This window comes from Cibotium barometz, chromosome 7 (genome assembly GCF_041138505.1).
Source record: "Cibotium barometz isolate CiBa-2024 chromosome 7, ASM4113850v1, whole genome shotgun sequence".
Taxonomy (NCBI): domain Eukaryota; kingdom Viridiplantae; phylum Streptophyta; class Polypodiopsida; order Cyatheales; family Cibotiaceae; genus Cibotium; species Cibotium barometz.
The window spans coordinates 28,538,659-28,552,028 of NC_141052.1; the positions used below are offsets into that span (position 1 = coordinate 28,538,659).

At 43.1% G+C, this 13,370-nt stretch overlaps 1 protein-coding gene across 2 annotated transcripts in view; it reads right to left on the reverse strand.

The window, feature by feature from the left end:
- LOC147636856 (uncharacterized) overlaps positions 1 to 13,370 on the reverse strand; it is a 70,660-nt gene that overhangs the window by 695 nt on the left and 56,595 nt on the right. For both annotated transcript variants that reach the window (XM_086800417.1, XM_086800416.1), the window contains 6 exons: positions 13,236 to 13,342; positions 13,011 to 13,101; positions 12,303 to 12,444; positions 2,876 to 3,032; positions 2,572 to 2,688; positions 1,737 to 1,863 (listed from right to left, as the gene is read on the reverse strand). In XM_086800417.1, the coding sequence (XP_086656543.1) occupies positions 1,737 to 1,863; positions 2,572 to 2,688; positions 2,876 to 3,032; positions 12,303 to 12,444; positions 13,011 to 13,101; positions 13,236 to 13,342 (741 nt within the window). The remainder of the gene's footprint in view (positions 1 to 1,736; positions 1,864 to 2,571; positions 2,689 to 2,875; positions 3,033 to 12,302; positions 12,445 to 13,010; positions 13,102 to 13,235; positions 13,343 to 13,370) is intronic.

Here is a 13,370-nt window from a genome sequence, read left to right on the forward strand (position 1 = left end):
TTCAGAAACGTTTCAAAAGTTTCATATTTTTTTGAAATGGCAAAAAAAATTTCAAACAAAAATGCACACACACACACACACACACACACACACACACACACACACACACACATATACATATTAATATAGAATGTACAACAGTACAAGAAATAAGTGTTTAGGACTTGGCCTATTTCAACAAGCAGAATACTTGAAAAACATGACTCGTGAGAAAACACATTGGATTCATTATTATTCAATGCAAACAATGATTCAATGCTAGAAAACAACAGCAGCTTCACGAAGCTTGTGAGGGTGGACAACAGTTGTGACCAATTGGCCAACCGTACACAAGCAACAACAACAGGAGTCGGGAGACAGGACGGATGTGCAGACAAGCTCCTCGAAACGTGCCACAAACGAAAAGTTGGCGCAAGTGATAAGACTTTTTTTTTTTTGGGAAAACAAATTGGATAAGAAACACATTTCATTCAACGAAACTTTTACGAAACATTTCAGTCCATTTCATAACAGCTAAAACGCGTTTCGCTGCTACTATGCCATGTACACACTCCAGAACTTTCAGTAAGAATGCAACATGCATCTATATTAGGTATATAGATATAGTCTTAGCCTTTTGGTCTCCACATCTACACAGGGCTTTAGACTTGCAATTTTTGTTTAATTTTACTACATTTTGTTGTAGGGCACCCCGCACTGTGCATGGAGCCCTTCTGGTCACAATACGCCGCAACCCTCCATATGGTAACTTCTGGGGATGTGTTTTCACACTTTCACATACACTCTCACAAGTATCCAACTGCTTACTATGATGCTCACTGTGATGATGATGATGAGATAGAGCTACACCTAGTTCCTTTTGTACCAGTTTTTTTTTTTAGTTTCTGTCTTTTCTATATATATATATACCTAGGAACATGCCCAAATTCACCTTTTAGGAACGTGCATGTTATATACTCATGGTAGTCAACCCACAAGACTACATAACTATCAACTCCATTATGCATAGTATGGACTAGATACTACGACATCCCCACTAACGTCATCAGTGCCCAATAGTGGGTGTAGAAGTCTATACCAAGATATGCTCTCACACACGCACTCCACACACACACACACACACATAAGAGCATATATTCACACAAAGGCCTTCGTATTGAGTTTCTATCAAACCTCTGGAAATGCAGGGTAGACTCAGCCATAATGAAGCCTAGCACTAAGCGAAGTAGCAAATAGAAAGAATTAGTACAAAAAATAAGTAGTTGATAGGGCAAATGCACCGTTAAAGATAGAAAGAATAAGCACAATATCAACTGGCCACAGCTCGGACGAAAAATTCACAATGTGAAATCTGCATGTTCGCTAATACGGCTGAATTATATACCTAGATGAATCCAGGAACATGCCCAAATTCACCTTTAAGGAACGTGCATGTGATATACTCATGGTAGTCAACCCACAAGACTATATAACTATCAACTCCATTATGCATAGTATGGACTAGATACTATGACATCCCCACTAACGTCATCAGTACCACAAGAATTCTTGTACTGCTTTTGGTCTCATAGGGTCTTTTGAAGACAACAATATAACTCACTCTCTCTCTCTCATATTGAAGTGGAATGGGTAGACGAACCTTCTCTTGCTTCTTGATACGTGAGAATCAAAATAGAAGATTGATTTTGCGCTGGACTTTAAGTAAGCTCTTAGAAACTTGTGAAAACATAATATACCTGGATAGCAGCAAGGTGAGCTGCTGCAAAAGCAATTCGAAGCTTGTAGGGTCCAGATTGCTTTAACTTCTCAAGCTGAAAGTGAACTTGCCATGTTGTGGGCTCCAAAGAACCATCCTCTTTAATTCTGTTGAAATTAAACTCCATCAGCATGTAGTCATACTTCATATGTTTATTCAAAGACTGATTATGTTTAGAAGCAAGGGTTAGAACCCTAGACCGGTGTGTCCTCTCTAAGAACTCAGATCTACCATGCACCCCTAGAGAGTATATCTTCATGTCCTCTTATAGTTCAGATATACCATGCCATCGCATATCGTCTCACATCTCAAATGTTGCATGGGAGTGACTGCGCGAATTGCATCACATGGCACTAGCTCTATCAAATAGTGGGGCACCAAAAATTTTCCCCAAAATTTCCCCCTTCAATTTTATATTTCCTCCCTAATTCAACTTTCCCCCAAAATTAAATCTCCCTTGCCTCCAAAATAATGCTGGATGTTTTTCCTTCATATACAGATTATTTATTTATTTTTAAATAAAACTATGAATAAATAGATTATATTCACAAGTAATATATTTACCTATAAAATGCACTTCTGAATTCTAAATTCATACATATAATGATATGAATGTAAATTGACTTGTCATAGCTTTATTTATTTATATTATTATAAGATCTATGAGACAAAAGTCGAAAAAGTTAAAACCTTCACTCTTTGTTACCTGCCCCTGTGTTCAGTTTAGTTCAAAAACAAAAATTATGGCATTGACTAAAAGGCCTTAAAACTCTTGAATTTAAGACTAGGCACTTGCCAGGATCAAAGACAATTACCTTATTCCATGAATAAAAAACCAGTCTTTGGTCCAGTCACTCATTCCAACTTTGTAAACCAGGTCTTCATCAGGGAAAATTTGTGAATATCGAAGCCAAAGCCCATATTGCCTAAATCTGAGAAAAAAAGCCACTCGATATCATTTTTTATTATTAAATAACATTTACTTAATATTATTATTTTAATTATTCAAGCAGGCAGCAATGCAGGGGAACAAGGAATCTTGGCATGTGGTTGTGTCACATGGCAGCTCCCAAAAAAAGCTTGGAGTTCTTTTTTAAAAAGCTCTGGCTTGTTTCTTACCTTTCAGGATGATAAAGGAAAAGCCTGTTTACATATTTTGGGTCAGGTTCAGGAATGAAGAATTCAGCTGCTATTCGATCAGGAATACCTATCTCCCACATTGTTTTCCCATCTCTTGGTGGCTCAAATATAAGGTTCCCAAGATCTAAGGATACACCTGAGGCAGAGAATCCATCAAATCAAGTATATTGCTTGCTGCATGACCAGACGTGACACAATTTTGCAATAAAAAGAAATATTATTCCAATTGTTGTGTTTGTTTAATTTTAGAGGCTGAAAAGGTGGTGGTTTGTTTTGTGAAAATCAGGCGAATATCTGTTCCAAGCATTCGTAAAGGTACCCAAGGACAACTTCATAATTGGCCTACCACATGAGGAGCAATACCTTTTGACATATAGTGTCTAAGGAAGGAGTGTGGATGGACCCAGCAAAGCTTGAGGCCATCAAGAATTGGCCAGAATTGAAATCCATACATGAGGTGCACAGTTTGTTGAGGTTCATTAGAAACTTTGCCACCATTGCCACTCCATTGCATGATCTAACCAAGAAGAAAGTAGAGTTCAGATGGGGTGAGCGTGAGAGACATGCCTTCAACCTATTGAAGGAGAAGCTTACTACTGGACCAGTGTTGGTCATTCCAGACCTAGTGAAACCTTTTGTGGTGGAATGTGATCCAAGTGGGGATTGTATAGGGGCAGTTTTGCAACAAGAAGGGCATGTGGTGACCTTTGAGAGCCGAAGGTTGTAACATGCCGAGAACACTTGCAGATTTATGAGAACTTCTAGCCATGATTCATGCCCTTACTTCATAGAAGTATTATTTGCTTGCAGCTAATTTCATGGTGAAAAGGAATCATCAAAGTTTGAGACATTTTTTGACCCAAACTAAGCTTTCCCATAAGCATATGAGGTGGGCAAAGTTCTTGTCCATTATTCATTTCCAGATTATCTACACCTGGAAAGAAGAATGTGGTTGCAAATGCTCTATCTAGGAGACCACACATACATTCAGTAACCATTGCTTATCATAGAGCGTTGGATTCCATGAGAGATCACTATGTGCATGATGAGGACTTTTGACATCCAAGGAACCAAGAACAAAGGAGAATGCTCAAGGTTTATAATCCACTGCAGAGAATTGAGTATTCTAGAACGCGAGGGTTATTGTCCAAGTTGTATCCAAAAGGAGCAACTCTGAGAATAAACAACACTAAATCTTTTGTAAGAGAGTTATGGGACTAGCCATCTCATGGAGCCACCAAGGGTCGGGGACGCCCGGACAAGCATGTGTGCACGTGTTTGTGTCTTTTGACATATAACGGGTGCATGTTGATCTTGACAGAAAGAGAATCATGCCAGGAAATCCTACCTGAGGGCATCCCTAGAGACGCAAGGGGTGGGAGTATCTTCCAAAGAGGTCAAACAGGAGGACATTCCACATGAAGAACCATGTCTCAAGAGCCAAAGAGAGAAGAGCTAGGCCTAAAGCAAGAAAAAGCAGAGAAAAGCAAGAAAAAGCAAATAAAAGCACAAGACAAAGCAAGACCTATCAATTGAGGACAACTGTTTAATAAGTTGGGGGGATGTTACAGAAGCATTAAAATACATGTTGCTAACATGCAAAAACGCAACACAACAAAAAACAAAACAAAATAAAAATTGACGTGACGCTGCCACGTGGCAGAATAGCAGCGCAAGGTAACCTTACAAACTTGGAATGATGGACCAGCTTCTGGCAAGAAAAAGATTAAAAGCTTTTTAAATACTAAAAAGAGAAGAGCTTTTATTATTAAAAAGATGCTTTTTGGGCTATAAGTGAGGTTTAAAGCGCTTTTCCCAAGTGCTTTTGGGCAAGAATTATAAATTCAGCTATTCTCTCATTGTTGAGACATGTAAAAAGACAAGAGAGCTCTTTAGCTCTAAAAACTTGTACTCAAGACTCCTCCAAGGGGTTTTATCTAATATAACTCCAGGGGAGGGGTCGGCCCAAGGCTATTCGGACCCCTAGTGTGGTGTCGTCTCTCTCTACTCTCTCTTTTGTTTATTTTCAGATTTTCTCAAGGTTATATGTGTGAATTTATTGTTTTCTTGAAGATAAGCTAAGTACCCGTGCCACAACCCTTACGAAGGATGTCCCCCCCCCTCCCCCCTCCGGCGCTACAAATCCACGACATCATTAAACGCCACATAGATGTACCACCAAAGGAGGTGGACATTGCTGCACTCTACACCATTCAGAAGGATGACATTTGGTGAGCTTTGTTTAGACACATCCATGTAGTACATGGGCTTGTTTTCTTTTGGTAGATCTTTTTTTCAGTCTTTGACATCCAGTTATTCACGGATGATATGTACTCATTCTTAGTCTTATTAGTAGACATTTATTACTCTTTTACTTTCTTCTCTTTCTGTCTTTGAGAGAGAGAGAGAAAGAAAGAAAGAAAGAAAGATTTAATTAACGTCTTCCGAAAGACCGAACTCGGCCTATGAGACAAATCGGTGTACCTATATGGGGTATCCTCTGTCATCCCAACAAAATGAAAAAGTACTGAACTAAAAAACTGAATCTGGGTGTGCAATAAGTACAATGAGTGGTAGAGGGGATGGAGCTCTACTACTAGGAGAATGCAAAGCTATATGCATGGAGTATACAATCATGATATGCAACCTAGCTAGCTCCATCCTGTACCATACTCGGGGTATAAAATGGTATACATCAATGAAGGGGGTGTCCACAGCTCCCTGAAGAACATGCCTGGGCGTGCTCTGAAGCGAGCCAGTCGCTCCGCACCCTCTCTGTGAAACTAAGCTCTGATCTCTGTCATCTCTCTCTGGTATAGGCGTGGTGTCCGAAAGCCAGGTGTCCTCTGTCTCCTGTGGGCTCTGAGTGTCTCTGCTCTCTCTCGAGTAATTCCTTGCCGTGTAGGGGCTGGGAGTGTGTCTCTGAAAAAATGTAGTAATCTATGTCTGTCATCCCCCCTCTGGAGCTGTCTGAGCCTGTAATGATGTCTCTCTGTGGCGTTGTATGTCTAGAATGAATCTCCCCAGTATGCGCTGGTCTGCTGCCTCAAAGATCTGGCGTAGGGAATGTGGCTCTCTGAATAAAATGGGATATCTCTCTCTGATGGCTGTATATGCTCTGCATCTGCATACATAATGCTCCTCACTCTCCACCTTCTCTCTGCACAATCTGCATACCCTCTCCTCTCGGGGGATCCGTACTGCTCTCCCAGTCTCAATCTCCAATCAGTGTGATGAAACTCTAAGCTGACCAATAGCCACTCGGGAGCCGTGTGGTAAAAAGCCCTCCATGTATCTAGGCCTCTCTATAAATCCATCATCAGTGATACTCATGAAGTGATCTCTGTAGTATAGCATCTTCGGTGGAAGAGGCTGTGTAGGCGATATCCATGTCTCTCATGTATAGAGCTGCCATAGATCCTGTCTCAATACTCTGTTCCTCTCACTATGAGAGAGACGGATATGTGGTGCATCCCTGTCATACTGGAATGGTGGTAGATGATCCATGTCTAGGCCATGCTGTGAGAACCAATGTGTGACCTATGCATACCATGATCCTCTGTCTCCTGCCTCAGCCAGCTGTCTAGATGCCTCAAAAGCTCTGTATGACAATCTGTTCTGTGGCATCTCTCTGAATCTGTCTAGCAGGCATATAGTCTGAAATATGGCCTCTACCATCATAGGAGGCGCAGCAAACTCTGCTCGGATAATGTCATGAGGTACTGACAGTTTGCTACGTATCATGCGTGCCATCGTGAGGGCCTGTGGTCTCTCTATCTGTGTCCACCAATGGGTAGCAAGGCCTGGTGCCCATACCGCTGCTCCATACATCAATGCCGGTGTGACTAATGTGTCAAATAGCCACCCCTTCGTCCGGGGCTCCTGAAAATGCGCCTGGTGGCACTATCTCTCTAGCATAGCCAATGCTGCATATCCCCGTGTCAATCTAGCTCTGGCCTACTCATACCATACTCCAGAGTGGCCCTCGAGTGCAAGCTGTCTTGACTCCGAGGCAAGCCTCGAGTACCTATGGGGATCCATGTGACTGGCAAAATCTATAGTTTCGGATTGAGATCCAAAGTTTACAGGACATTTTTGGACTTCGATATTCAAGTCTCTTGGTACAAATTTACTCTTTAGCTCTGCTTATCATCCTCAGACAGATGGACAAACGGAATGAGTTAATCAGATTCTGGAAGAAATGCTGCGACATTATGTGCACTCTCGATTAGCTTCATGGGAAGAATATTATTTGCTTATAATAATTCTTATCATTCAGCTATTGGAATGACACCTTTTCAAGCAGCTTATGGCCATACTCCCCTCTTTCCTGCCAACTTTGTTCTTCAACATAAAGTGGCTTTAGCAAACCACCTCATTCAAGAAATGCAAGATATTCTATTACAGATTAAGGATAAGATGATCAGCGTCCAAGAGCAATATCAACGTGCAGCTAATAAGCGTCGTCATCACATTGAATTTCAAGAAGGAGACTTGGTATTATTATATATTGCCCCTCATCGATACAAGACAGTGAAATCAGTTTTCCCAAAGCTTCGCCCAAGATATTATGGACCCTTTCGTATTATTAAGAAGAACTCATCTCTCAGTTATAAGTTGGAGTTACCACCTTCTTGGGATAGAATTCATCCAACTTTCCACATTTCTTGGCTCAAGAAGTTTGTGGACGGTGATTTTTCAGTTTTAGATCATTTGGATTATGTTCCAGAAATCGAAGATGAACACATACTCTTAATTCCAGAGATAATTCTTGATGTCAGACAGAAAGAAACACGACATAAACTCACTACAAAATTTTTGGTTAAATGGAGAGATCTTGATGATTCCGACTCTACTTGGCAAAGTGATGAAGACTTACAGGAATATCCAGAACTTCTTCGGGAATTCTTTCAAAGACAACCATCTCTTCTTAGCCGGAGTCTTATTTTAAGTGGGAGGGAATGTCACGATTGTGACTAACTCTCTTAATCTCTCCTTAGTTACTCCTTAATCTCTTATTAACTGAAAGGACACCTGTGAAGGGTCACACCCTTACACATGGGTCACTATCAAAGGACATGTCTATTCATTAAAAGACACACCTCTAAGTCCAAAGGACATAACCGTTGACTCAAGAGCCACACCCCTTCCCAGGGATGTGTCTCTTCACTTGTACCCTTTCGGCCTCTATTTAAGAAAGGCCCCTGTCTCAATGCAAACAACTCAATCTTTCTATCAGCATTTGTCTTATGTTTATTAATTAAGTCTTAATCATGTTAATAAAGCTATAAAAGCTTTACATGAGGTCTAGCAAAAGTGATCCCAAGGTATACATATGAGGTAACATACTCCACAGGCTCTCCACTATATGTAAAATGTACTGCAAATCTACTTATCCATTGTAAGGAGATGTTAAAGATCATGACCTTGGTCTTTCCAAGGTTCACACTGAGGTCCCGGTCCTCGCAAAAGGCCCGTAATGCATCCAAATGCCTCTCCATCCCCTCTAGTGAATCAGAAATAAGAACAATATCATCTGCATACAAGAGGATCAGTATCAGGACTCTTGCCAAATGTGCTCCTGGTTCTCCCTGTCTGTCTATGTAATCCGAGATCTCGTCAATGTATAGACCAAATAGAGTAGGAGACAAGGGGCAGCCCTGCTTCACCCCAATAGTGCTGTGTATGATCTCTGAGTCACCTCTTGGAGCCCGTACTCTACCTGTGACTGACTCATAGAGTGTAATGATCCCCCAAAGCATCTCTGCTGGCACTCCCATATCTTGCAATCTCCTCAACAGTCTGGCCCGTGGGACGGTATCAAAAGCTTTGCAGAAATCCACAAAGCAACAGTTTATCCGATGCCCCTGAGCTCTCCCCTCCTCAATGATCCCCCATAGTGTAAAGATATGATCTAGTGTGGAGTGCCCTCTCCTGAAGCTCGCCTGGCCCGGTGCTCTGAGTCTCTGCTCCGCAGAGCTCATGCTCCAAAATCAAACCATAAATCTTGGCCAAGGTGTGACCAATCATGATAGTCCTGTAGTTGTTGGGGTCCATGGGGTCACCTGCTTTCAAGATAGGTACAATAGTATTCGATGACCAACTGACGGGGAAGCCCCCACATAAAGCTCTATTAAACATGTGAACCAGTAAAGGGGCTAGCATGTCCCTAGCATGGGAGAAATGCTCGATGAGGAGTCCATCATGATCCTGTGCTCTCCCAATCTGCATCCTGTCAATAGCATCTCTCACCATGCTGAGGTGAAAGAAGGAAGAGTGGGGGGGACGAGGTTCGGGTGGATGCTGGGGGCATGGTAGAGAGTGGTGGCATAGGTGTGCCAGGTGCTGGGTGAAGTAATCGGAGTCAGAAGGCGATGATCCTGGAAGATCCTCCAGGCCTCCTCACAGTCCCTTCCAAGAAATAGCTGGTATAGCTCCTGCTCAAGCCTAGCTAGGTAGGCTCTCTTCTTTCTCCGTGCGAGACGTCGAAAGATCACTTGCGTCTGCTGGTGAGTGGTGGATCTTAGCGCCGTCTCCCGATGTAGACAGGCTTGGGTATCACAAGATTCCTCGTCGTACCAGCTATTCTATGGGACAGTCCCTCCTAGTGATGTAGGGATGGCTCTGGAGTGCGGGAAGGCGGCTGCAGCGGCCATATGGAGGGTGGCTGAGAGGTGTGTGGTAAGCTCATCAAGTGGGATGTGGGGGTCGAGATCGGAGAGGATGCAGTAGACGTGATCAAAATAGATGGAAGAGGTCTCTCTGGTGAAGTGTGAAATACCCAGTTCATGGTGCGGATGAGAGCTTCGCCTTACTCACCTTCTTTATTGCGCTTCATGGCAGACTAGAGACCCCCTTAGAGGACTTCAGAGGATGGACCTTGCAGAGGGTGAGGGTGATTGGTTTTCATGCACGTGAATGGCACATTGACGTTGCACCAACCAAGGTGGTCAGAGAGAGATTCTAGCGGTTATTGATTTGGGAGGGCCGGCCTCTCACGAGTCTCTAGTGGGACCCAGGAGAGTGGACATGGCAGGATCCAAAGGACAGTGGGGAGATGCCTGACACCCCCTTTTTTTCTTACACTGCACGGCTGGGCCATAGGATTCAGTTGTCAAAGGTGGAAGGCACTCCACCAGCAACACAACACTAGCAGTCCCAAGGCCTCCCACCGCACTCTTAGATTTCTAGAAGCAGTTGTCGGAAGATCACTCTTTCCATGTGGCAACTGGCGCATAGGAGCTTGGCAATTTTGGCACTTGGTTGGCCATTGGGGGTAGACCAGCATTATGTCAGAGGTGTGCGTCATTGTCTTTCGGATTGCTTGAAGGCACAACAAGTTTGTCAGAGGATCCTACGCATTTTCACTGTGGATCAAGCCCCCGCTCATATTGTTATGCAGGGCACAGTTGCTTGGGCCACTAAGGCCGCGATCATCATGCCATATGAGGATGAAGGTGGGGGACTAGTCCTTTAGGTCTCTCACCTTCGTATTTCTACAGTGTCAGTTCCAGCTCCAACAGGTCACTAAACTCCACGTTCTAGCCAGAGATGGGACATTTGTAGCAGTATAGCTGCATGGCATATATGGAGAGCTCGATGCAGCGAAGCCATCGAAGACCCCCCCCCCCCCCCCAACAGAGCCTATCGAGAGCATCTAGCTCGATATCATTCATACCCTCCACGGTTAGTGGGCGCAGCTTCAGGGTGGCTTAGACTGCATGCGGAAGCGTCAGGAGGCCTTCTTGAGGATCTGGCAGCACGATCCTTTTCTTACAGATAGTGGTGGCGAGCCCACTTGGGATATAGACCACACGTGTGGTTGTTTCCCCCTCCCCCCATTGTATGAGATAGCCTTCTCCTCCTAGAGCGGCCAGCCGAAGGAGAAGAGCATCCTTACCTTCAGTACAACTTGACTTTTGTCTCCCATTTGGGGACAAGTTTGTACTTAGCCATTTTGGTCGTTTTTTTCGGTAACTAATAGAAAGATTTTAATCCGGAAAAAACGAAAATTATGCACCCTTCCCTGGGGAATCCCCTCAATACATGACATGTACCATCTTCACACTGTACATTGGCCATCTACATGTAGCCAACATAAGTGGATCAGGTTGCTAGGCCCATTCATCTTAGAGGCATATTTTGGGGTTTTCTAAGAATATTCAATTTCAAAACCTTCATGCTTGAAACATCAAAGGAAAGCAAATCCTTGAAACAATGAAATGATGGAACATACAAAACATTTTTTGTAACTATGCATGGGCTATACAAGGTGGAGAGGGTTGTGTTAGATGCTGTTCAAGGGAGTAGCAAGCGTATGGTAGGCTGGAAAGTGTGAGACATTGGGAAGTCACAAACCAAGGAGAGGTCTGGGTGTGTGCCTCAGAGCAGGAGCAAGGTGTGTGACAATCTTCCTCTTCTTCGTTTGACCATGACGCAGACACCAACAAATCATTTGAAATTTCTCTCACCAAAAGCATACATCTTCCCCCTTCTTTAGGGCTACACTTTTGATCATTATCAAGCCACTTTTTACCCCCATATTTTGGCTGTAGAACACTTGTGCCTATGTGCTAGGGTTTTGAGAGAGAGAAAAGAGTGCGGCAAAATCACACATACAGCACACACGAGTCCTAAACTACTGCTCTGTATTATGTACAAGAAGAGAGTGTTACAACTGAAATTCAAGTACAACGGGAGGAATCTGAGAGGAAGTGGTCACTGCTCAACCCACTGCTCTGCTGAATACACCCCTGCAGAGATACACTCTGGAGAAGTCCAATGCTTGTATTTTGCAGAGGATTTTGATGGTTTTGCTAAGCACGTATATATACGCAGGTTTTCCTTCTGTCAGCCACCTTCACGACGTAGTCCACGCTTATGCATAAGTGCCCACGACTGGTATTAAAGGTGTTCACACCTGCTGTCCACCCAGCCCAGGCCCAACCCAACTAGGTTGTGTGTGTGTGCAGCCACCCAATACACCCGTGCGCTGTTCCTATCAGGTTCAATTGCTGCGCCTGTGCAGCATTGCCTAGCATTGGGAGGTGTGCAAATGAAATATCCGTAGGTGGGTGGCATTCCCCCAAGCATTTTCACATCTCTTTGTTTTGGCTGTTGCAAACACCAGTTCATGTAAACTGTTATGCGTGGCACCCATTCTTTGAACAACGGAAAGTTGAGATAGGATTGTTTGTGGGCGTCCGTGAACTAGAAAATTGTTGTCCTTGACTAAGATACAGAGCCACATAAAATTGGCACAGAAACCATTAAAACATTGGATTATACACTATTTCAATATCCACACAAAGAATGTACTATTGCACATATATTGTGAACCTTGGATATGTATTGAGGCCTATCCTTATTTCATGAAACAAACACAGAAGGATGGATAATAAGGTACCCGGGTGAATCGTAATAATGCCTTCTCTCTTGTAGTCACCAAACACCCCAGGTACCCATCCATAAAGCTCATAGTCACCAAATCGAACATTTTGAATATTGAAGTATCCGTCTTCATCTGCTTGTGACCAGAATTGATACCCCTATAGAACATAAATAGCAACATCAATTTAAGATTTATGCATCCCCTTTGAAATCAACACCCACTGTACTTAGTGAGAGACTGTATTGGAGAAAGACTGCATGTGACAACTAGCTTTTCTGAAGGTCTAAGTTGTGCATTAAGTTTGTGCTCCAGAATGAGCAACACAACAAGACGACCATGGTGCTACTCCTAGATTTTCATCAAATCGCTGCCAGCTTCCCTGTGATGGCTCGGGATTTATTGACGATGTGGGACTCTAGGCAGGAGATGATAAATAACCTCACTGCTTGGCACATTTGATGTGCCCGCTGCAGAGAGACCATCATGGTCTAGTGCCTGTCTGTGCTTAAAAGTGGAAATGCCCTTACCTTGACATCTTTAGAGGAAATTCCTAGCTTCGTAGGCGACATGGATTTTGCACTCGTTATGCTATGAGATTTGGGGACCATGCATAGAGGCAAGTGAGGACTCTCATTCTTTTGCCATTATGGTCACAAAACATTTTCAAGGAAAAAATTGAGTTTTCCATGGGGAAACAATAGCAGCAACTGATTTAGCTTTTACCTTGCTTTCTGTTTGCCAAGTTCCCTTTAGGCCTGGCAAAGCCAGGCCTAGAAAAGCTGACCTGGCAGGGGTAACAACTGGTAATGCAAATCTGCAAACACTCTGATTATGTCAGGTATACAGTGAACTACAGGATATTGTTATTTGAGTTGCAAGGGAACAGATGAATATTTCAAGTGTAAATATGGCATACTATGGAACACTTCATCTTGCATTAGAACTAACCGGTCTTGCACAGATAGCCTTCCTTGGACTTGTCCTCGTTGTTCAGCTTTCAAGTAGTCTTGAGAATTTGGCCACTCATAAGGCCATGACTGCACCTCAAATACCATCTAAAAGCAACACATAAGCAATCATGCT